This window comes from Chelon labrosus (genome assembly GCF_963514085.1).
Source record: "Chelon labrosus genome assembly, chromosome: 18".
Lineage (NCBI taxonomy): Eukaryota > Metazoa > Chordata > Actinopteri > Mugiliformes > Mugilidae > Chelon > Chelon labrosus.
This window is the reverse complement of record NC_140351.1, coordinates 704,460-729,592: the sequence shown is the minus strand read 5'-3', so window position 1 is coordinate 729,592 and position 25,133 is coordinate 704,460. Positions and strand designations below refer to the sequence as shown.

The 25,133-nt window shown below is 41.4% G+C and overlaps 1 protein-coding gene across 11 annotated transcripts in view; it reads left to right on the top strand.

Annotated features, from left to right (window-relative positions):
* LOC311503225 (uncharacterized protein) overlaps positions 1–25,133 on the top strand; it is a 300,665-nt gene that overhangs the window by 125,243 nt on the left and 150,289 nt on the right. For all 11 annotated transcript variants that reach the window (XM_084565826.1, XM_084565827.1, XM_084565823.1 and 8 more), the window contains 7 exons: positions 536–2,615; positions 2,752–2,925; positions 3,836–4,000; positions 7,426–7,599; positions 7,882–8,055; positions 11,120–11,293; positions 14,957–15,133. In XM_084565826.1, the coding sequence (XP_084421952.1) occupies positions 536–2,615; positions 2,752–2,925; positions 3,836–4,000; positions 7,426–7,599; positions 7,882–8,055; positions 11,120–11,293; positions 14,957–15,133 (3,118 nt within the window). The remainder of the gene's footprint in view (positions 1–535; positions 2,616–2,751; positions 2,926–3,835; positions 4,001–7,425; positions 7,600–7,881; positions 8,056–11,119; positions 11,294–14,956; positions 15,134–25,133) is intronic.

The following is a 25,133-nucleotide window of genomic DNA, read 5'->3' as shown; positions in this document are numbered from 1 at the left end:
GATAAAATCATTTCTTAGTTTCCTACAGTTTTATTTATTCTCTTTTCTTTCCCTGCACTTCACATACCAGCCTTATTTTACTCATAACTGAGCTTTGTTAATTACTGCTGATATAAATGAATCTGTTCCTGTTGTGACCAGCCACTAAGAGGCTTTTATTGTGAAACAGCCAGAGGAAATGTTTGTCACCTGATTAGCAGTATTTTGTTGTTAGTGCAGTTAAAAACAAGAGATGAACATATTGCTCATCATTTTATTAGTGGATCAGTCTTAAATATTACAGAGAGGAAGGAACAACCACAGTGAGCTGTTAGATGAAGAGCTGCAGACGAGCTGCCTCTGCTGTCAATCAAACACTGACACGCCCCCTCAGAGGCTGATAGAACAAAGAGCATTTCTAATGTTTCCTCTAAAAATGAGTTATTATGAGAAGAAAAAACTCTTTACAAAACATTTAAAGTCAGTTTTCTGTTCTTTGTGGCTTCAAACAGAGATGACTGTTTTCTTTCTGTCTCATGTTTGTTCTTCTTTCCAGCTGATGTTGGTCTGCAGGAGGTTTTAGATGAACATAAGATCAGTCTGAGGAGTAGATGTGAACGTGTGATTGAAGGAAGTGATGTAACAGGAAGTGGAACCCTCCTCAACAGCATCTACACTGAGCTCTACATCACAGAGGGACAGAGTGAAGAGGTTAATACCCAACATGAGGTGAAGCAGCTTGAGACAGCTTCCAAGATGAAGGCCCTCCATGACACTCCAATCAAGTGCCACCACATCTTTAAAGCCTTACCTGACCAACAGAGACACATCAGAGTGGTTCTGACCAACGGCGTCGCTGGTGTTGGAAAAACCTTCTCAGTGCAGAAGTTCACTCTGGACTGGGCAGAGGGTTTGGAAAACCAAGATGTCAGTGTGGTGATTGTGCTTTCGTTCAGGGAGCTGAACTTGATCAAAGATGAGCAGTACAGTCTTCTCAGGCTGCTCCATGTTTTCCATCCAACATTACAGAAGGTCACAGCAGAGGAGCTGGCTGTCTGTAAACTTTTGTTCATCTTTGACGGCCTGGATGAAAGCAGACTTTCATTGGACTTCAACAACAGTGAGGTTGTGTCTGATGTCACACAGAAGGCATCAGTCAACGTGCTGCTGACAAACCTCATCAAGGGTAAACTGCTTCCCTCGGCTCTGGTCTGGATCACTTCCCGACCTGCAGCAGCCAATCAGATCCCTCCTACATGTGTTGACAGGCTAACAGAAGTACGAGGCTTCACTGACGCCCAGAAGGAGGAGTACTTCAGGAGGAGGTTCAGTGATGAAGAGCTGTCCAGCAGAATCATCTCCCACATCAAGACATCCAGGAGCCTCCACATCCTGTGTGGAGTCCCAGTCTTCTGCTGGATCACTGCTACAGTTCTGGAGCACATGTTGACTACAGAGCAGAGAGGAGAGCTGCCCAAGACCCTGACTGACATGTACTCACACTTTGTGATGGTTCAGACAAAGAGGAGGAAGAACAAGTACCATGAGGGACATGAGACGAGTCCACAGGAGCTGATGGAGGCTGACAGGGAAGTTCTTCTGAAGCTGGGGAGGCTGGCGTTTGAACATCTGGAGAAAGGAAACATCATGTTCTACCAAGAAGACCTGGAGCTCTGTGGTCTTGATGTGACAGAGGCCTCAGTGTACTCAGGAGTTTGTACAGAGATCTTCAAAAGAGAGAGTGTGATCTTCCAGAAATCAGTCTACTGCTTTGTTCATCTGAGCGTTCAGGAGTTTCTGGCTGCAGTCTACATGATCCACTGTTACACTAACAAGGAGACAAAGGTGCTGGAGGACTTCCTGGGGAAAGACCACCGGTATACCACTGATAGTCGGAGTTTCCGGGTGAACAGCTGGGATTATGATTCTTCTGTTGATCTTGATGATGATGATGATGATGATGATGTTGATGATGAGGATGAGGATGATGACTGCGAAAATTCTCTAGATGGCTTCCACTGTTACACCAACAAGGAGACAGAGGTGCTGGAGGACTTTGTGTGGAACTGCGGGAATGATGATTTTGATCTTGATGATGATGATGATAATGATGATGATGATGATGATGATGATGATGACTTCCTGGGGAGAGACCACCAGGTCTCCACTAAGCCTCTGGATGACTTCCTGTATGGAGCCATGGTGAAATCCCTGCTGAGTAAAAATGGTCACCTGGACCTGTTTGTTCGCTTCCTTCATGGCCTCTCTCTGGAGTCCAACCGCAGACTCTTAGGAGGTCTGCTGGGTCAGACAGAGAACAGTCCAGAAATCATGCAGAGAGCCATCAACAAGCTGAAGAAGATGAGGATTAGTAAAATGTCTCCTGACAGAAGCATCAACATCTTCCACTGTCTGATGGAGATGAACGACCTCTCAGTTCATCAAGAGATCCAAGAGTTCCTGAAGACAAAGAACAGATCAGAGAAGAACCTCTCTGAGATCCACTGCTCAGCTCTGGCCTACATGCTGCAGATGTCAGAGGAGGTTCTGGATGAGTTGGACCTGAAGAAGTACAACACATCAGAGGAGGGACGACAGAGACTGATCCCAGCTGTGAGGAACTGCAGAAAGGCTCGGTGAGTCCTGATCATTAACAGAATCAATCAGATGTTCATCAGATGATCACCTCACTCTGTTTCATCCTCATTCAGTCTGGATCTAGAATGTAAATGATCTGATTTTATAACAGATTTATATGTTTTCTAATCACAGATTTACTGGATGTGGACTCTCAGAGACTCACTGTGAAGTTGTGGCCTCAGCTCTGAAGTCCAACCCTTCCTATCTGACAGAGCTGGACATGAGTCATAATGACCTGGAGGATTCAGGAGTGAAGCATCTGTCTGCTGGACTGGAGAGTCCAAACTGTAGACTGGAGACTCTGAGGTCAGTTCACTGACTGGAGCTGTTGTAGGTTTTCTTTATTTATTCAGTTCAAATCATTGACTGATGTGTCAAATGTTCTTTAGTTGATAAATGTTCAGTATTTCAATGAGCACAAATATGAAGAAGTTTCTTTTTCTCAAATGTTCTGTTTTTCTGAACAGTTGAAGAACATTGACTCAGTCTTCTTATTTATTACAATCATACATCATCAACTATTACTCAGAACATTTCACATATCACTGAAACTCCCCAAACTATAACTGGCCTCCAATCTTAAAACAACAAGTCCTGGTAAATATTAGGGCTGAACGATATGGACAAAATTTCATATCTCGATAATTATGCCAGATATCTCGATATCGATACCATTTTTTTAAAAGCCCTCTTTCGAGACTGTGTACACGGGTACCATGTCTTTTGCAATGTGGTATGTTATAGCGTCTGTAATGTGTTTATGTCTGGTGGACGTCGACTCATACGGTGTAACGCTACTGAACGCATCAGCAATCAAACTTTGATTGGGCTTCTTTTGGGATGACTGAGAAGTCCCCGGTGTTTCTCGCAATACACTCTTGTTGTCTAAAGTTGGCCGCACTCACCGCGTCTCCCTCATTCCCACCCTCATATGTTTGTCATGGGTCTATGTCGTTTATATCGTTGCTTTTTCGATATTAATATCTTGAATGTTCATATCTAGATATAGATATGATAACGATATATCGTTCAGCCCTAGTAAATATACTGCTTTGGTGCAACAGTCCATTCTCTTCTCTACTGATCATAAAAACTAAATACACAGTCACAGACTGTTACTGATGTTGTTGAGTCAGACTGATAGAAGGCTGCTGCTCTGAGTCAGGATGAAACACATCATACATTTCATTGGAGATCACCTTTATTCTTTATTTAGATTGCAGGGCTGCAGTTTCAGCTGCTATTCTCTGGTCTCAGCTCTGAAGTCCAACCCCTCCCATCTGAAACATCTGGACCTGTGTAACAACAGTCTGAAGGATTCAGGAGTGAAGCAGCTGTGTGGTTTTCTGGAGAGTCCAGACTGTAGACTGGAGACTCTGAGGTCAGTTCACTGTCTGTTACTGTTGTAGATCTGATATGTTTAATCACCAACTGAATCTAATTCATGTTCATCCAGAACTTTCCTCCATAAATCTGTAAATGTCCTTTAGTTCAAGACGAGTGTTTGTATCAGAAACTGTAGAAAATGTCCACTGTTAGTTGTTAAAGTCAATGAAGCTTAAAGGCTGTTAGGACACAGTAATGCAGGGGAGCTGCCTCTAGGGGGGGCACCAGATGAAACATGTAATGGTGTAGAACAGACCTGGGGCCTCATGTTCGAAGAGTTGCGTAGATTTCCTTCTAAATCGTGACATAAACTCAGATTTAGAAGCTTTTCGAGCACTCCTCCCTGTCCACGCCCATTTTAAATATGCAAATTATATTTAAATTGACCCTGCGCCTGAGATTCCCCTCTCTGTACGATCAGAAAACGAAAACATAAGAATGAGTAAGACGGGAAAAAGAAGAACTTCACACACAGAAAGAGAACTGGAGACGCTACTCACTGGAGTGGTTACAATGTTGGTTACTTGCATTTGTGCATCACGTATGATCTGTACACTGATCGAATGAAAATGTTTCCTGTTGACATTTACAAATTCATGCGATGGTGCTTTTATAGCAATGTGTGTGCAGTTGATAGCTCTGATTACATTCAGAAAACCGTCTCTCGCTGCAAATTGCTCTTTAATGTTGACCTGTTCAGATGCATTGTGGGAATCTGATATACCTGGCTGACATGAGGATAATTCAGTCCCACGCGGCTTGCATGGCTCTGCTCAGGGTCGACTGGCACAGTCCCGATCGGTCGGAGTAATAGTTTCACATTTATGACAGTTTCCCGGCATCACTTTCAGTGTGTCTGTATGTTAGCACAGCTGGGGTAGACTCCAGCAGACCCCCACGACCCTTAACAGGAATAAGCGGGTACAGAAGATGAATGAATGAATGAATGAATGAATGAATGTTAGCATGTATGTTAACACACTGGTGTTTAGCTGCAGTGGTGTTGTCATTTATAGTAGTTTTCTCTAATAAGATTCTGACAAGTTTGTCAATAAAGTTGGGAGGAGGAGCTAAATGACGTACCTGCCTGACGCACGTAAAACACCTGTGGGTCAGTTCTGATAGATATAAAATATTATCTTGAGGCCTGATACAGTTATGAGCCTTGAGTTTGACATGTGTGGTTTATGAATGATCATTTATTTAATATACAGTAGGATTAGACAATATAAATATTATATATGGTCATTTAAAAAACACTCAGTAGGTAGAGCGGATTGTCCACGAACCAGAGGGTTAGCGGTTCGATCCCCGGAATGTGCCACATGCCTAAGTGTCCTTGAGCAAGACACTGAACCCCCAGTTGCTCCCAGTGCGTGGCACTGGTGTGTGAATGTGTGTGTGCTTGTGTGAACGAATGGGTAGATGCGTCTGTGACTGTAAAGCGCCTTGAGTACCAATAGGTAGAAAAGCGCTATATAAAAGCAAGGCCATTTACCATTTCAATCATTTTTATTGTCAGAATCTCTGGATTTAAGTATTTCTTATGTGAATACAGGGAGCGACCATATATGGTCATATAGGGAGAGACACCAGTTGAGGCAGCAGGAAGCCCAGCCTCGGATTGCGCAATCTGCCTGTGGCTAACTGTGTGTATGGCATCAATATATTGGTTGTGTCCATTTTTATCATGTGTCCTAATCTTCCATAGTCTAGTTAATGTATTTCATGTATGAGTGGAACATATTTAGTCTTGTTGATCTGACATTAAACCGCACTGAAAAACAAGGAGATGAGGCAGCCAGTACTTCTGCCTCATGGAAGAGGGCGCTAGTGAGCCACTGCTTCATGCTGTTGCTCTTCTTCTACTCTGAGTCAACTCTACTGTCCAGGTCCATTTATTGGGATCTATTCTTTGTGTGAAAGATAAAAATAGAAGATTGTAAATCTAAACCTACAGTCAAAACAGGAAGTGGTAAATGATGGAAGATATTCTGTTAAACAGTCTGAATTAAAAATGGATCAGATCATCAGAAGATTTAACAACTCAATATTATAATTTGATTAAGGTGATGATTTAGTTTCAGTTCTAATCCATATTTCCATTTGTCTTTATTTTTTCTCACTGGCTACTCTCATGTTGAATGAATGAACTGTGGAGTTGTGACGGCCAACGCTCTCTCTGTCTCATTCTGTCTCTTAACTGCTATAGATTGACATTGGTCCTTTGTCCAGATATGAACCTTATACCTGTGTAAAGAATCCTCATTGAGATATGAAACGTAACCAGTTAGTGTGAAAGCAGCCAACTGATGGAGAATTGAAGCTGTTTCATTGGGTTCATGATTGTAAATGTAGAGGCAGGGATGTGTTTGTCACTGGTCACCAGGGGCAGTGGGTGTGACTGGGGTTGAATGATTGCCTCATGAATATCACCTGCACCTACCTGTCAATCTGTTCTGTCTGATACAGAGAGAGGGGGAGGTAGGGGAGGGATTTTACTGTTGACCTCTTAAGGTATTGTTTCTCATAGTTTAGTCCTGCAAGTCCATCTGCATAATAATATAACAAGAAGTATGTGTTATCAGAAGGATCAAAATAAAGGCCCTTAAATAGCAGTAATGGTTTCATGTTTCCTCCTTGGACTCAGCGTGTCAGACAGAGCTCCACTTTCTCCTCTCAGTGACTAACTTAGTCCTGATAGTCACACTACAGTAAATCTGAGCCACCAACCTCAGCGTACGTTACTGGTGCACACCAAGCTGAGCCACCTGCTCTGCTCTTTAACATCCTCACATGGATCCTCTTGTTTTATCTCTTCCTGAGCCTATGCTCTTTGTTATTGATGTTGTGGCTCGTGTGGAACTTTATTACAGTTTCATTCAAATGACTGGCGTTGTCATTTTATCTCCATAAGCGCTGTGCTATGATGACGGGTTGTGTTAGCTCCACGCTCATTTAAAGTTGCTGCAATTTTAGTTGAAGGCGTCTGAAAATCTTCTAACATTTCCTCCAACTGATCTGCTTTCTGCCTCTGATCCTGAGCCTGTCATCATCCTCTTTGCTCTTTAAAGTGGAAGCTTGTGCTAAATTTGTTCCATTCTATTGAAAATGTTAGTGTTTGACTTTAATTCAAATGTGAGAGCTCATTGTTGTGATGCTGATTATTTTGTTCTATGTGTGTTCTGGTCATTTGAGCAGATTAAACATGCTGCCTTTAATATGGCTATAAAAAAGATGGTTGTGTTTTTAAAGGTGTGGGGGATTGGGGGGGTGTCAACCTGGTTGGGACATAGAAGGGGGAGCACAGCCAAAAAAGTTTGGGAAACGCTGCAGTAATGTTGAGCTGCACATTTAAAACCTGAACACATCTGATTGAATTATTCATCATTTAATCTACATCTTTTATTCTTTATTCAGATTGAAACAGTGTAGGTTGTCAGGGATCAGCTGTGATTCTCTGGGACCAGCTCTGAAGTCCAACCCCTCCCATCTGAAACATCTGGACCTGAGTGAGAACAACCTGAATGATTCAGGAGTGAAGCAGCTGTGTGGTTTTCTGGAGAGTCCAGACTGTAGACTGGAGGAACTAGAGTAAGTTCACTGTCTGTTACTGTTGTAGATCTGATATGTTTAATCACCAACTGAATCTAATTCATGTTCATCCAGAACTTTCCTCCATAAATCTGTAAATGTCCTTTAGTTCAAGACGAGTGTTTGTATCAGAAACTGTAGAAAATGTCCACTGTTAGTTGTTAAAGTCAATGAAGCTTAAAGGTTGTTAGGACACAGTAATGTTGAGCTGCACATTTAAAACCTGAACACATCTGATTGAATTATTCATCATTTAATCTACATCTTTTATTCTTTATACAGATTGAGTTACTGCTGGTTGTCAGAGATCAGCTGTGATTCTCTGGTCTCAGCTCTGAAGTCCAACCCCTCCCATCTGAAACATCTGGACCTGGGTTACAACAACCTGAAGGATTCAGATGTGAAGCAGCTTCTTGATCTTAAGAAGAGTCCAGACTATAAACTGGAGACTCTGAGGTCAGACTCCATGTTTTCTTCATGTGCTGAGATGAATATGATGGCAAAGTTGTGTTGACTCTAGGGTTGGGCGGTATGAGCAAAATCTTATATCTCGGTATGAGTAATTTCATATCACGGTAACGGTATATATCGCGGTATGTTTTTTTCCCCTGTGAATTCGATTAGTGGCTTAAAATAACCATACTGTCGCATTTGATTATTTTCCTTTTTTATTTTTATTTGCTCACAGCAGCATAATATTATTTTAAAGAAAATATAATAATATAATAAATAATAAGCCACAAAGAATGTGCAAATGTCTGGTAAACATTGAACTCTAGCATTAACTTAAGCTATAGTGTGTGCAAATGTAAACACAGAGCTCCAGCTTAATAAATAGAAATAACAAATGAGAAAAAGTATTTTCAAGTTTTACACAAGGTAACAGGTGCATCTTTTGGCTTTCATAATACTGCTTCGCATGTTTTAACTTTAAGTGGTGGAAGAGGTTACCGGTGTTTCCACCTCCAGCAGCAACAGTCGCGCGACACTCTTTGCAGAGTATCACTTTTTGTTCATTGTCGGATTTTCTAAATCCGAAAAAGTTCCACACAACAGACGTAGCGCCCCTTTTCGGAACGAGTTCCTCCTCCTCTTCGTCATGGGTGGGTCGGGCTGCCTCCGTTTCCTCGTGACGTTCACTCTCCGCCTCCGCCATGATTGTTATCACCAGAGAATGTCTAATAAGGGGAGAAGTTCCACTCTCAGTGAACTTCCGGCTTCTGAACTGTTCGTTACAATGGGACTTAATAGAGAGTGGCGAGGCTCTCCGTAGACGGGCTCCGTTATCACTCAGGTAAAGCTGTTTCTTCTTCGTCGTGCTCATGCAACCACACCAAGCAGTCTGCTGCAGTGCCTGCAGTGCCCCGTGTGTCGAGGCGGTGTAATTACAGTGACTCAGAGAGATGCCGCAGACATCTGCTCTTTCTCCGGTATAAACGTTATTGCAAAATCTCTACCGGGAGACACTTTTATACTGACACACGGTATAATACACGGGAGCACTGTTCAAACAGATGTATAAAATGGTTTTCTGTATTTGTAAGTTCTTTTCGTATATTTTTCCAATCTGTATTTTTTGTAACATAATGTCTAATTTGTAAATATCTATATAGATCACTTGAAGGCAAGTCAAACTTGTTGTGAAAAGGATTTAAATATATGCCCATCTAGGAGTTGATTTATTATCATCAGACCAGTCTCCTACAGCTCCCTTTAGTTGTTTTTTGACTTAATTTCAGACCTTCAGTGTTTGCACGATCCATAAATGATTGATTTTAGGTTTTTCTGAGGTTATGAGGTATGGTGTTTTGTTCCATAGAGACCCAACTGGTCTATAAGTCCCCGGCAGCCCATGCCACCACTGCTCCCAGCTAGGCTGCCCAGTAGTAAAGTTTTAGATTAGGTAGGTCTAGGCCTCCTTTCTCTTTTGCTGACATTAGTATTTTCAACCCTATTCTTGGCCTTTGGTTTTGCCAAATTAATTTTGATATTAATTTTTCTAATAACTTAAATATTGATTGTGGTAATAATACAGGATAGCCAAGATATCTGAATCCCTGATTGGATCTTCTGAAAGAGACCAGGTCATCTAACTGGGATGGCCAATCCCCTACAATCATCATGGTTTCAGATTTGTTCATATTAACCTTATAGCCCGACACCCTACTGTACTCAACATTATGTAGGAGAGAGATGACAGAAGTAATAGGATCTTCCAAAAATATTAATACATCATCTGCGAAATTATCTGCGAGATTATCTGCGAGATTATCTGCGAGTAATCATGGTCAAAGAATATCGGCTCTGCTTTGTAGAGGATCTGTCTTTGGCTCCAGGCTTGTCTTAGAATAGCGTCCTTCACGGAGTAATCCAGAAACTTGACAATCAGTGATCTCGGAGTGGCAGTGGGGTTCTTTGGCTTGGCTGTTAGGGATCGGTGGGCTCTCTCTATTTGTAGATTCACTTCAGGCATCGGTTGAAGGACTGATTGAATTAGCTCCTTCACAAAAGCCTTCGCATCCTTTCCTTCACTCCCTTCAGGCACCCAGTAGAGGCGGAGCTCAGTTTTAAGCTGCTGCCTCCAACATGGTGTCACCAGAAGTCCTCTATAAACTGTTTAATAATTATATTTTCATACTTTACTAATGATCAGTTTATCATTTATAAATAAAATATTAAAGTATTTACAGTATTTATTTAGGAGTTATCAGTGGTTCATAAGAACATTTATAAAGTGTCAGTAAATGATGAATAAACTCTTTAAATGTACATTAATTCATCTTATTATTTACACATGTACTAATAGTTACTGAGTGTGTTAATAGCTGTTGTAGAAACCTGTAATTCATGATTAATTCAGGTCGTTATTAAACATTTAGAGGCTGTTAATGAACTATTTGTGTGAGTTGATCTAAAGTGAGGACTATCTATGACTAGTGAAGCTCTGATAAAGGAGATTTAAAGGTTCAGTTATCTTCTCAACAGAACCACACAGAGTGATACAAAACAGAAACATTTATTTCAACAGTTGTAGAGTTAGGTGAGAGTTCTCCATCTCATAAACACACAGCTGTGATGTTCCTTTGTTTCACTCTGATGACGTTTCCATGCAGAACTTTCCTCCGTCTATTTATTAGGTTTGAAAGACGCAGCGTCAACAGCAGCAGTCAGATCTCAAAGTAGCTGGACAACACTGTGAAATCACCACCATCTAAAGTCATTACTTTATTAGCTTTTTATTTATTATTGATTATTTCTGAAAATAACTTGATCCACCTGGCTCATTAATTATTCAGCACTATGACAAATGTTCTTTTATATCAGACTGTAGAGGTTTAGATTAGTTTGACTGCAGTTAGGTTTTCTGGAAGTTTACAGAAATGTTATGTTATGAGATTACAGACGTTTCTTCATTTTATATCAAGTGTACAGTTGAAATAAGTATTTGTTTTGTATGACTGTGTTGTTGTTCTGTTCAAGCAGGAACTTTGTAAACTCACATCTTTTATTCTTTATTCAGACTGGAGGACTTCAGCGTGTCAGAGATCAGCTGTGATGCTCTGGTCTCAGCTCTGAAGTCCAACCCCTCCCATCTGAAACATCTGGACCTGAGTGGAAACAACCTGAAGGATTCAGATGTGATGCAACTTTGTTATCTTGTGGAGAATCCAGACTGTAGACTGGAGAAACTGGAGTAAGTTCACTGTCTGTTACTGTTGTAGATCTGATATGTTTAATCACCAACTGAATCTAATTCATGTTCATCCAGAACTTTCCTCCATAAATCTGTAAATGTCCTTTAGTTCAAGACAAGTGTTTGTATCAGAAACTGTAGAAAATGTCCACTGTTAGTTGTTAAAGTCAATGAAGCTTAAAGGCGTTTAGGACACAGTAATGCAGGGGAGCTGCCTCTAGGGGGGGGCACCAGATGAATGTAATGGTGTAGAAGAAGTTATCTTCTTCTACACACTGTATATTAGTGGTGTGTGATACCGCTAGATTTGGTATTGATCTGATACCAAGTAAATACAGGGCCAGTATCACTGATACCGATACTCTTTAATAATTAAGGTGGATGCATCATCAATCTGAATCAATCTAAATCTGAATGAATTTTCATGACCTTTAAGTGTTTTTGTGATTTGCCTTTAAGTGTTTTTGTGATTATTAATCAGTTAAAATCTAGTACAAAACTAAGACAACATTTGTCTCCTTTAGTTCTTCTCTTCTTTTCGGGGGTCTGTCGGGGCCAGGGGGCGGGGGATTTGCTCCTCCTCTCTCTGTTTCTGTAGCTCTGCGTTTTCTTTTTTTTTTTTGAACTCTCTTAATTTTCTGACATTTTAAACACTACTGACAGTCATACAAAAACCACACATACGTACACTCTTACTAATACACAAGACAAGGGGGTAGATTAAAAAAGAATTAAAAACAATAAAAAAATAAAAATAAAATAAAAAGATAGTAATAGTAAAATAAAATAAATAAATAATACTAATAGTAATAATTCAGTTTCATTTGTAATTATACATCCTTCCAAAAATTATGGTCACACCTCTAAACAACCAAAATATAATAAAACAACATCTTAAAGACTAATTCATTAATTAATTAATCAAAATTAAAAATAATAGAATCAACCAATTTGGATGCTCTAAATCCTCTTTCCCAGACCGAGGGTCGAAGCGCCCTTCTAAACCTTGCCAGCCGACTGTGCGTTACGGTTGAAATGATCTATAAATGGTTGCCAGATCCTGTAGAATTTCCCTTCCTGCTTTTTCAATGAACATTTTATTTTTTCTAGCTCCAAGTATTTCATAACATCTGCCATAAGATTTGCGTGAGTTGGAGCCATTTTTTGTTTCCAACTGAGTAATATTAATCTACGTGCCAGTAGACTGACAAAAGATATATTATGCTCAGCGCTGGTTTTAACTATAGTCGAGTCAATAATTCCTAGAGTTGCCACAAGAGGGTCTGCCTTTATTGGTCTGTGTAAAATCTTTGACAAAGTCTGAAAAATATTATTGCAGTAGTTCGATATCCTTGGGCAACTCCAGAACATCTGGCCAATTGATGCCGGTTCAAGCCCGCATCTATCACATGAGGGTTCAATTTCGGGGAATATTTTATGTAGGTTTTGTTTGGTCCAATGTAAACGATGTAGTATCTTAAACTGCAGGAGGCCATGTCTCACACATATTGAAGAACTGTGAATTTGTGTTAGGGCTGTCTGCCATTGCTCCTCTGTAATCTCCTTGTCTAGGTCTAGGTCAGGCTAGGGTTGCAAAGGGGTGGAAAATGTCCGGTAAATTTCCGGTAAATTTCCAGAAACTTTCCATGGGAAGTTAAACTGGGGAATTTTGGAAATATTCCAAATTAGAAACTGTCCATGGGAATTATGGGAATTATGGGAATTATTGGGAATTTATGGGAATTAACTGGAAATTGGGGGTAATTTAAACAAACTGTATCATATCCAAACATAAATGTAAATATTTTTTGTCATAAGCAGACATCCATGCAAAATAATACAAAAACATGACATTTCAACAGATTTATTTCAGTAGAACTTTAGTTTTTATTCTTGTATGAACAATTATTTTAATGAACAACCAAAACATGAATGTTGAGTAAATACTCACCCCCTCCCCCACCCAATCAAAAAGTAAAATGACCCCCACTCCCTCCAACAAAGTCCCATTCACCATGTAAAACAAAAGCCTCTTCCGTCAAGCTTCGCAAGCCTAGTTTCTGCATGTTCTGCATTTTTGCCAAAACCTTTCAGGCAATGGCCTCTTCCTAGGCCTCATACACATCCTCCATGTTCACCTCCTCAACATCCGACTCCAATGACTCCTCTTCAGCTTCAGAAAAATAGCTTTCATTTAGCACCTAACTTACCAGATAGTTAGCTACTGTATTAATGCATTTTTATTTAATATTTGCAAGTTAAACATTAATAACGTTATAGATCAAATATATTTACCCCATGATATTATCAAAACTTACTTGACTTTATATAGTCCGCGGGCTCAAATGTGTGGCTTCAATAGTCTTGTGCTTTGAGCTCAAAAGTGTGGCCTCCAGGCTTCAAGAAATCACCTGTGCATGTGATGGAGGAATGCACAGTGCATGTAGGGGGCGTGGCCTCAATAGCCCTGCAGTAAGCAGTGTGCTGTGTGCATGTGATTGAGGAGTGTACTTGCATTAAATCTGGTTGTTTTAGCCAAGACTATGATACAATATATTCCCCCCAACTATATTTAAGTTCCCTGTTAAGGGCCAACCTTCAATTTTGTAAATTTCTTATTTATTCCTGTTTATTCCCATATATTCCCGTTAATTCCCGTTAATTCCCGTTAATTCCCATGGAAAGTTTCCAACTTTGAAAATTCCGAAAATTTTGCAACCCTAGGTCAGGCTGATTTCAGATGCTCCATGTTAGGGAGGAATTTGTGGCGATGCCGATGAAGAAGAAGAAGTACCAGAATCCTATATGTCTTATGCTGAAGGAGTTTATTTAGGCTCGTACGAGGAGAACAGAAGATTCGTCATCACAACATAACTGCATGAGTTCACCTCAATTCTAAGGGACAAACACTAAAGTTTAGAGTCTTATACTAGAAAGGTGGTTGGTATCAATATTGATGGATACCTGGATGGATCCACCCACCACTACTGTGTATGCACACCAAGCTGAGCCACCTGCTCTGCTCTTTAACATCCTCAGATGGATCCTCTTTTTTTATCTCTTCCTGAGCCTATGCTCTTTGTTATTTATGTTGTGGCTCGTGTGGAACTTTATTACAATTTCATTCAAATGACTGGCGTTGTCTTTTTATTTCCATAACCGCTGTGCTATGATGACGGGTTGTGTTAGCTCCACGCTCATTTAAAGTTGCTTCAATTTTAGTTGAAGGCGTCTGAAAATATTCTAACATTTCCTCCAACTGATCTGCTTTCTGCCTCTGATCCTGAGCCTGTCATCATCCTCTTTGCTCTTTAAAGTGGAAGCTTGTTCTAAATTTGTTCCATTCTATTGAAAATGTTAGTGTTTGACTTTAATTCAAATGTGAGAGCTCATTGTTGTGATGCTGATTATTTTGTTCTATGTGTGTTCTGGTCATTTGAGCAGATTAAACATGCTGCCTTTAATATGGCTATAAAAAAGATGGTTGTGTTTTTAAAGGTGTGGGGGATTGGGGGGGTGTCAACCTGGTTGGGACATAGAAGGGGGGGCACAGCCAAAAAAGTTTGGGAAACGCTGCAGTAATGTTGAGCTGCACATTTAAAACCTGAACACATCTGATTGAATTATTCATCATTTAATCTACATCTTTTATTCTTTATTCAGATTGTATTGGTGCGGTTTGTCAGAGATCAGCTGTTATTCTCTGGGACTAGCTCTGAAGTCCAACCCCTCCCATCTGAAATATGTGGACCTGGGTGACAACAGCAACCTGAAGGATTCAGGAGTGAAGCAGCTGTGTGGTTTTCTGGAGAGTCCAGACTGTAGCCTGGAGACTCTGAGGTCAGTTCACTGTCTGTTACTGTTGTAGATCTGATATGTTTAATCACCAACTGAATCTAATTCATGTTCATCCAGAACTTTCCTCCATAAATCTGTAAATGTCCTTTAGTTCAAGACGAGTGTTTGTATCAGAAACTGTAGAAAATGTCCACTGTTAGTTGTTAAAGTCAATGAAGCTTAAAGGCTGTTAGGACACAGTAATGCAGGGGAGCTGCCTCTAGGGGGGGCACCAGATGAAACATGTAATGGTGTAGAACAGTGGTTCCCAACCTTTTCACAGCCCGTACCCCTTCAGACATTTGACCTCCAGCCATGTACCCCCTACTCTAACACACTTGAAGCAGCTAGAAAAAGAAATGTCTGTGAGCCTGACTGGTGGTAGCAGTTGAGGTCTCTCTGGAAGGGCAGTCTATCCTTTTTAGCCATGCTTGTTTCTGGGGTGGAAAATATCTCTAGCAAGTATAGCTATAATATCAAGAGATTTACACCTGTCCACCAATCACAGACATTTCAGGGAATCATGTCTTTCTTATTTAGGTGACCTAGCGCTAGCTACATTAGCAGCAAACTGATACATAGCTTTAAAGCCAGTTATCCTACAATCTAGCTATTAACATAATTGACTCACATGAAAAACAGTCTTTTGATTTTTCATTTAGGTGGAGAATCAGAAAATGAGATAACAACCCGTATGTGTTTATTCAGTTTCAAAATATAATCAGGCTGAGTTCAGAATCAACTCTTTCACGTAGCCCCTACGTCACTCTGCGTACCCCTGGGGGTACACGTACCACAGGTTGGGAACCACTGGTGTAGAAGATGTGCTCACCATGGACGTGTGGTCAGGGGAGTCAGGTGAGGTAGTGCCTCACCTAGCATCATGAAAAGTAATGACAATAAAATAACTTCTACTATTTATCCATTGGTCTGTGATATAAATACATTTTCTGTATGATTCCAGTCATTTCAATCACTTTTATTGTCAGAATCTCTGAATTTAAGTATTTCTTATGTGAATACAGGGAGCGACCATATATGGTCATATAGGGAGAGACACCAGTTGAGGCAGCAGGAAGCCGAGCCTCGGATTGCGTAATCTGCCTGTGGCTAACTCTCTGTATGGCATCAATATATTGGTTGTGTCCATTTTTATCATGTGTCCTAATCTTCCATAGTCTAGTTAATGTATTTCATGTATGAGTGGAACATATTTAGTCTTGTTGATCTGACATTAAACCGCACTGAAAAACAAGGAGATGAGGCAGCCAGTACTTCTGCCTCATGGAAGAAGAATTAAAGTGACAGTGCACTACTGGAGTCTGTGCAAAACGACTGCATTCAGTGCAGAATGTTTCTGTGGTTGGTTGTTGGGGGTCAGGGGCTACAGGGGTCCTCCAGTGTTCAACAGTCTCACAGCCTCCAGGAAGAAGCTGTTCCTCAGTCTGGTGGTCCTGCTCTTGATGCTCCTCAGCCTCCTGCCTGAGGGGAGAGGAACAGGGTGGGTGGAGTCTCTCTGAGGGTGATGGAGGAGGAGGAGACATCGTGGATCCTCACAGACTGTGGCCTGTCTGTTAAGAAGTCCTGGACCCAGTTGCAGAGTGTGGAGCTCAGTCTGAGTGTTGTCAGTTTATGTACCAGGGTCTGTGGTCTGATGGTGTTGAAGGCTGATGTGAAATCCACAAAGAGCATGTGAACATAAGAGTCCTTGTTCTCTAAGTGGGTGAGGGCTGTGTGGACCACAGTAGATATGGCGTCCTCTGTGGATCGGTTCTTCCTGTATGCGTACTGGTGCAGGTCCACAGTGACGTCGATGCAGTCCTTGATGTGGGCCATGACCAGTCTCTGGAAGCACTTCATGACTATCAGGGTGAGGGCTACTGGTCGATAGTCATTCAGGCTTGTCACTGTGGACGTTTAAGGAACGGGGATGATGGTGGTGGTCTTCAGGCAGGTGGGGGCCACCGCCTGTTGGAGGGAGGTGTTGAAGATGTCTGTCAGCACCTCGGTGAGCTGGTGTGTGCAGCCCCTCAGCACCCACCCAGAGATGTTATCTGGACCAGCAGCTTTGTGTGGATTAATCCTCTGGAGGGTCCTCCTCACTTCTGCTGGGGTCACACTGAGGGGCTCTTCTCCTGGTGGAGGGGGGAGTCTGGTGCTGGGGGGGGGGGGTTACCAAAAAAACACAAATACAAAATTTTGAAAAATATATACAAAAGATAACAACACTCTGAAAAAACATAGAGAGAAAGAACTAGAAATAATAATAATAATAACTAGACAATTCCCCTGCGGGAAATCGTGAGAGTGATGCAGTGGCCGCAGCAGTCTGCGATACCATGCTATATTGCTGTGATAGTACGATGCTACGATGCTATGATGATGCTACTATGCCAAGATGCTACAATGCTATGATGCTAAGATGCTAAGATACTAAGATGCTATGATACTAAGATGCTACAAAGCTAAGTTTGTTTGAATACAAGAAGCAACGGTCTGGTCAAGACGCATGTTTTGATATATGATGTGTGTGTGTGTGATCAACCATCATGGAGATAATAAAGTTCAAAGTGTTTTAACAGAAGCTGCTGAGTTACACACACACGCGCAGACAAACTCACGCACACACAGACACAGACTGGTTGCTAGGAGACGGTGTCTGAGCCAGGTGCCAGAAGGGTCAGAGAAGTAGAAAACGAGCTTTTGCGCAGACCTCGAACTACTGCTCTTTATTCAAAAAGTAAAGGAGATAGGAACAAAATTCTTTCACCGTGACCGCCACAAGGCTTTACTGAACACACTGATGTAATTCATTTGTCCCTAGTGTCAATAATATGGACACCAGAGAGAGTTGAACACGGCCCAATTTTGTGTTTTTTCTTAAAATCGCAGTCTGTTTTATAATGGCAGCCTATGGGGCAGTTGGGCTGCGCTCTTGTCACTCTGAGGCTTCTCATTCAAAAACCGTAAACTCTATCGTTTAGGTAGTAACATTTTTTCAGAGAGGACAAGTGTGACTCCAACTTTGGAGAAGATTATATGCCTAGAGCAAAATTTGTGGGCGTGGTGACAGTTTTAAAACAAAAGTTTGATCAGCTTTTGAGAGGTGCCTCCACTCTAACCCCTACTCTAACTGAACATTCCGACCACGTACACACTCATTATAAACCCTGAATTTCTTCAAAATTGATCATGGTGATTGATCTGGGATTGATCAAAAAGTATACAACCTAGCAAAAAAGTTGATTACAACATCTGTAGAGGAGAATTTTATCTACGTTTTGAAGTTTTAACAAGGTCTCTAGGTCAAAGTATGCCAGAGCAGTAGGTCTTTGAAAAGCGTTGAAGATTTGCAATGTTTTTTTACCCTCTCCCATTGAAATGAATGGGAAACTTCGCACTGCATCACTAATAATACATTTTATTTAAAAGCGCTTTTCAAGACACTCAAAGGCACTTTACATAAAAAGGACATCAAATTAGCAAAACAATGTGAAATATAAAATGAAAAACACAATAAACTGAGCTAAACACTAAAAGCAATTTTAAAAAGGTGTGTTTTTGTCAGAGATGTGAAGGTAGGAAGGTCAGTACAGTCGCGGATGTGTTTGGAGAGAGAGTTCCAGAGGGAGGGGGCAGCTGCAGAGAAGACTCTGTCGCCCCAGGTTCAATGCTTGGTCTTGAGTGGTGGAGTAAGGAGGTTTGCGTCACATGAACGGAGGCTGCGGGATGGATTGTGGCGACGGAGCAGGTCAGTGAGATAGGAAGGGGCCTGGTTATGGAGGGCTTTGTGTTGGTGCTTCCCCTGCTCTCTGTTTTGTATGTATATGTCCATCTGTATGTGTGTGTGTGTATATGTTTTTAGTTTGTGTCTCACTCGGTTCTATCGCCGCCTCCCCCCAATGCTCACCAGCCACTACCTCCATCATTGCGATGATGCTCTGTGTGCATTCTTACTGCCAGATTATGCACATACTTATTCAGTTATTTTGGAATAATGAAGAGTGCTAAAGGGCTGCATGTTATTCATCTGAACATTTGGAGCTTGCCATCTAAAATTGATTTATTGAGAGCCTGGCTTACCTATAATAAACCCCATGTAATCACTCTGTCTGAAACTTGGTTAAACAGCAATATTCCTGATGATGAAGTTAAACTTGACAATTATGTTCTATTTAGGAACGATAGAGGCTCAAGAGGTGGGGGCCTCTTAACATATGTATCCTCAACTTTGACTGCTGAACCTATTCTCCCAAATGAGAATCCCCTGCATTTTGAAGCCCTTTTTGTGAAAATAATTTTTCATGAAAATAAACGACTAATCATTGGAAATATTTATAAACCCCCATCTGCTCCAGCAGAAACTACTGATTGTATCTTGTCTACTATTAATTCTTTAGACTGCACCAGTGAAAAGATCATATTAGGTGACTTCAATTCTAATTGGCTGGATCACTCCTCTCAAAAAGATCGCAATCTCTTTAATAGTGTAAATCTAACACAACTCATAACTGAACCCACTAGAGTCGGTCCTAGTTCTTCTTCTCTGCTCGACTGGATTTTAGTCTCACATCCTGGTAGAATTTTACAATCTGGGGTTTTACCTGACTCTTTTAGTGACCACTCTATGGTTTTTTGTATTTGGAAAATCAAAATGCCTCATCTTCCTCCTAAATTGATTAAAGTAAGACACTTTCATAAAATGAACCCTGAACACTTCATTCAGGATATATTAAATATAAATTGGGAGAGATTTCAATTAATTCCAACTGTTGAAGACGCTTGGAATTTCTTTTATACCGAGTTTGTCGAGATTATCGACAAGCATGCTCCTTGGATATCAGTTAGGGTCAAAGGCAGACATCTACCTTGGATCAAGGGAGATCTCATACACTTATTCAAACAAAGAGACAAGGCTTGGAAAAAATACCGTAAAATGAAGGATCCTGCTGACTGGAATGCTTATAGGGAGTTAAGGAATAAATGTAAAACTAACACAAGAAATGCTAAGGCAAATTATTATAAGGACTGCTTATCACACAGCCTTGTCACCTCCCGCCTCGACTACTGCAACTCTCTCCTTTTCGGCCTCCCCCACAAATCCCTCCATAAGCTCCAAATGGTCCAGAACTCAGCCGCTCGCATCATCACCAAAACCCCCTCATTTCACCACATTACCCCTGTGCTTCAGCATCTCCACTGGCTCCCAGTCAAATCCCGCATCAACTTCAAGATCCTTCTCCACACCTTCAAGGCCATCCATAACCTCGCCCCCCCTTATCTCTCGGATCTCCTCCATATTGTCACCCCCTCCCGCTCCCTCAGATCCTCCTCCTCTATCCACCTCTCTGTCCCCTCGGCTCGCCTCAGTACCATGGGGAGCAGAGCCTTCAGCTGCTCTGCTCCCCAACTCTGGAACTCACTCCCACCGGACATCAGAAACATTGACTCCTTCCCTCTCTTTAAATCCAGACTCAAAACCCACCTGTTCCAGATAGCCTATCCACCTTGATTGCACTGTTCCATTTGTTTATTCTGTCTTGTTTTGTGTCTTTGTGTTTTGTACAGTGACCTTGCGAGTCTTGAAAGGCGCTTATAAATAAAATGTATTATTATTATTATTATTATCAACTGATTTTAAGAACCCAAAGAAATTCTGGAAGAGAATCAATAATATAACAAATAAATCCACAAAAAGCCCTACAATGCATATTAGATTAAACAATCAAACTGTGTGTGAACCTTTATTAATTGCAGAGGCATTCAGTCAGCACTTTTCCACTATTGGCAGCTCTCTGCTGGTTACACTTACTCTGGTCTCACATCGACTCAGAATAGGTGTGGCAGCTCCTTTTGCTTTAAAACTATCTGATGTTCAGCGGGTTATTGATAATTTAAACTCTGGATGCAGTGCTGGTCCAGATGGTTTGGAAATTAAGTTCTTTAAGCTTGTCTCTCATGTTTTGTCATTTCCACTGGCTGACTTATTTAATTTATCCTTCGCAACTTGTGAAACACCCTCTTCATGGAAAAGTGCTAGATTAACCCCTCTTCATAAGGGAGGTGACACCTCAGACATCAATAATTATAGACCAATTTCGATTATCAATAGCATAACAAAAATATTTGAAAAATTAATATTTAACCAATTATCTACATATCTTATAGACTATAATATACTGTCTCCACACCAATCAGGTTTTCGACCCAGCCATTCAACCACCACTGCTCTTTTAAAATTCACAAATGACATACTGTCAGCAGCTGACAGCAATATGCTTACAGGTGCTATATTTATTGATCTTTCAAAAGCATTTGATATGGTTGATCATTATCTTCTTTTAGACAAATTGTATGCTATTGGTCTCTCTACTAACTCTTTATTATTTTTTAATTCATTTCTTCATCATAGAAGTCAGTGTGTTTCCGTTTTGGGAAGTCAGTCAGATTTTAAGATCATTGATAAGGGTGTTCCACAGGGCTCCTCCCTAGGTCCTCTGTTGTTCTCGATCTTTATTAATGATCTCCCTCAAATCTGTTCTGACTGCCAACTTCATTTATATGCAGATGACATTGTATTATACTCCTCCAGCTCTGATATCTCACAAATTCAACATTCTCTACAATCTGATTTCAATCTGGTTCAAAGATGGTTTTCTTCAAACAAGCTTCTCTTGAATAAAAGGAAATCATATAATATGTTGTTTTGCACTCGACCTGATCCTTCGCTGTTAAATAACTGGTCCATTAGCCTTCTTGATGGAACACCAATTGAAAAAGTTGAAGAATTTAAATATCTAGGCCTCTGGCTTGATTCCCAGCTATCTTTTAAATTTCATATTAATTCAATCACCAAGAAAATATTTGGTTGTCTGAAATCACTTTATCGTTCTGTTGACTGCTTCTCACAAGAAGTCCGGAAAAGACTTATAACACAATTAATTTTCCCAATACTGGACTATGCTGATGTGATCTATGGTAACACCTTTGAATCAAATCTCCGTCCTCTTAATGTAGCATATAATAGTCTCTGTAGATTTGTGCTCAGGTGTCCTTATAGAACCCATCACTGTCTAATGTACGAGTCCTTGAACTGGCCTGCCCCCAAGTCCAGAAGGCAACTCCATTGGTTAACACTTATTTTCAAATGTATTCATTTTAATTTCCCTTCATATTTGAAAGAACTTTTAATCCCTTTTAGTTCTCAATATAGCCTACGGCATACGGACCATTTGTTTCTAGTTACACCTAGAATCCGCAAAGAAATTGGTCGTCGGGCATTCAAATTTAAAGCTCCATCAGATTGGAACAACCTTCCTTCCGCACTTAGGTCGTTGACTTCTTTTCATATCTTCAAATCATCTTTAACTACGCATTTTCAAACATCTTGCTCTTGTTTCTGATCTGTCTTACCTTTTCTCTCTAGGACTCACTCTACTCATACTTGTTTTCCTTTTGTCTACTGTACTGTAAATATGTGTGCATTTGTGTACAAATATGTACCTTAACCTTACGTGTGCATGACAAATGTATTTATTTGTGTGTATAGTATACCTATGTGTACAAATTTACTTCTATTTCTCACAGAGGGATTTTTCTGATCGTACCGTTTGTGTAACACAGGCTAGTGGGGGTGGAGATGGGAGGGTAGCTTTGGGGAGCATTGTTGGAGTGTGTGTGGGTATGTGAGTGTGTGAGTGTCTTTGTGTTTATGTGTTTTGGAATCATGTTTAGTACTTACTCTTTAGCCTATTATCTTTGTATTGTTTGTCATTATTGTAAGGACCCCCTCGAAAATGAGATGGTACATCTCAAGGGGCTATCCTTGAAATAAAGAATAAAGAATAAAGTGTGTGAGGAGGATTTTGAACTGAATACGCTGTGGAACTGGGAGCCAGTGGAGTTTCTGGAGGACAGGAGTGATGTGATCACGGGAGCGGGTGTGGGTGAGCAGACGTGCAGCAGAATTTTGGATGTACTGAAGTTTATTTAAAGTTTTGGATGGTGTGCCATAGAGGATGCTGTTGCAGTAGTCAATTCTGGAAGTGATGAAGGCGTGAATGAGGGTTTCAGCAGCAGAGAAGGAGAGTGATGGACGGAGTCGGGCAATGTTCTTGAGGTGGAAGAAGGCAGTTCTGGTGATTTGATTGATGTGATGATCAAAGGAGAGGTTACTGTCAAAGATGACTCCGAGGTTGCGGCTGTTGGGGGATGGAGACAGGGTGGAGTTGTCGATGGTGAGGCGGAAACTGTCTGTGGTGTTGTTGAGGGATTTGGGGCCGATAATGATTAGGTCTGATTTGTCACAATTTAGTTTGAGGAAGTTGGTCTGCATCCAGGATTTGATGTCAGCGAGGCAATTGGAGAGAGTGGAAAGAGTGGCGTGAGTGATGGAGTTGGTGGAGATATAAAGCTGGACGTCATCAGCATAACAGTGGAAATGGAGACCGTGGTGGCGAATGATGTTGCCAAGGGGGAGCAGGTAAAGTATGAAGAGGAGAGGACCAAGCACCGAACCCTGGGGGACGCCTTGGGACAGAGGAACAGTAGAGGAGGTGCAGTTGTTGATGTGGATGAATTGTTGTCGGTCTGAGAGGTATGATTTGAGCCAGGAGAGTGCAGTGCCAGTGATGCCGAGGGAGGACTCAAGGCGGGAGAGGAGAATGGTGTGATTTATGGTGTTGAAAGCTGCAGTGAGGTCCAGGAGGATGAGGATGGTGAGGTGGCCGGAGTCTGCGGAGAGGAGGATGTCATTGGTGACTTTCAGGAGGGCTGTTTCGGTGCTGTGTTGGGAACGGAAACCGGATTGAAATGGTTCGAACAGGTCATTTGAGCAGAGGTGGGCTTTGAGTTGTGTGGCGACAATACGCTCCAGTATTTTGGACAGAAAGGGGAGATTGGAGATGGGCCGGAAGTTCGTCAGGATATCAGGGTTGAGTCCAGGTTTTTTGAGGATGGGGGTGATAGCAGCCAGTTTGAGTGAACGGGGGACTGAGCCAGACCTGAGGGAGGAGTTGATGATTTCTGTGATGAGTGTGGAGATGGCTGGCAGAGAGTCCTTAATGAGGTGAGATGGGATGGGATCCAGAACACATGTAGAGGTTTTCATGCCTATCATAATTTTGGGCAGCTCCCCTGGTGACACGGGGGAGAACTGAGACAGAGGCTGAGAGGTGAGGAGGGGAGGAGCAGGTGAGGGAGTGGGAGTGCAGGCCATGGGGGCAGGAGAGGAGGACAAGTTGTTGTAAATGGTGTCGATTTTTGTTTGGAGGAATGAGAGAAAGGAGTTGCATTTGTCAGAGGTGAGTGAGTTGGAGGTATTGTCGCTGGGCTTGAGGAGTTTATTTACTGTAGAAAACAGAGCCTTGGGGTTGGTGGAGCCAGAGTGAATGAGGTGAGAGTAGTAGGTGGATCGGGCAGTACTGAGAGCATCCTTGTACTGCTGAAGGTAATCTGTATAGGCTTGTAGATGGACAGTTAAACCGGTTTTCTTGTGAAGTCTTTCAAGCTGTCGTTTTTGTGATTTCATTTTGTGTAGTTCAGGAGTGTACCAGGGGGCAGAGTGGGTGAAGGAGACAGTTTTAGTTTTGATGGGGGCTAGCTGGTTGAGACAGGAGGAGAGTGTTTCGTTGTAGAATTTGGTGAGGTCGGAGGGATTGTCAGTTAACAGAGGGGGGGAGGCAGATATTTTACTAGCAAGAGAGGCAGAAAGGGCTGAAGGGGAGATGGATTTGAGGTTTCTGAAAGATATTGTCCGTTTATCCTTAGCGGTGGGAATGGGGATGTTGATGTCCATGATGATTACCATGATGAAATATAAAGACATTCTGTATATACAGTGTGGTTGTGGAATCAACTTTACAAATAAATAGTTGCTGAATCAACTTTACAAATAAATAGTTGCTGAAACTTTGAAGAAAAATACTATGAGTTGGTGAGGTAGTGGTTCGTGTAAAAAAGCAGAGTAATTTGTGTTAAAGTTCAGTTGTTATTGACTCAGGCT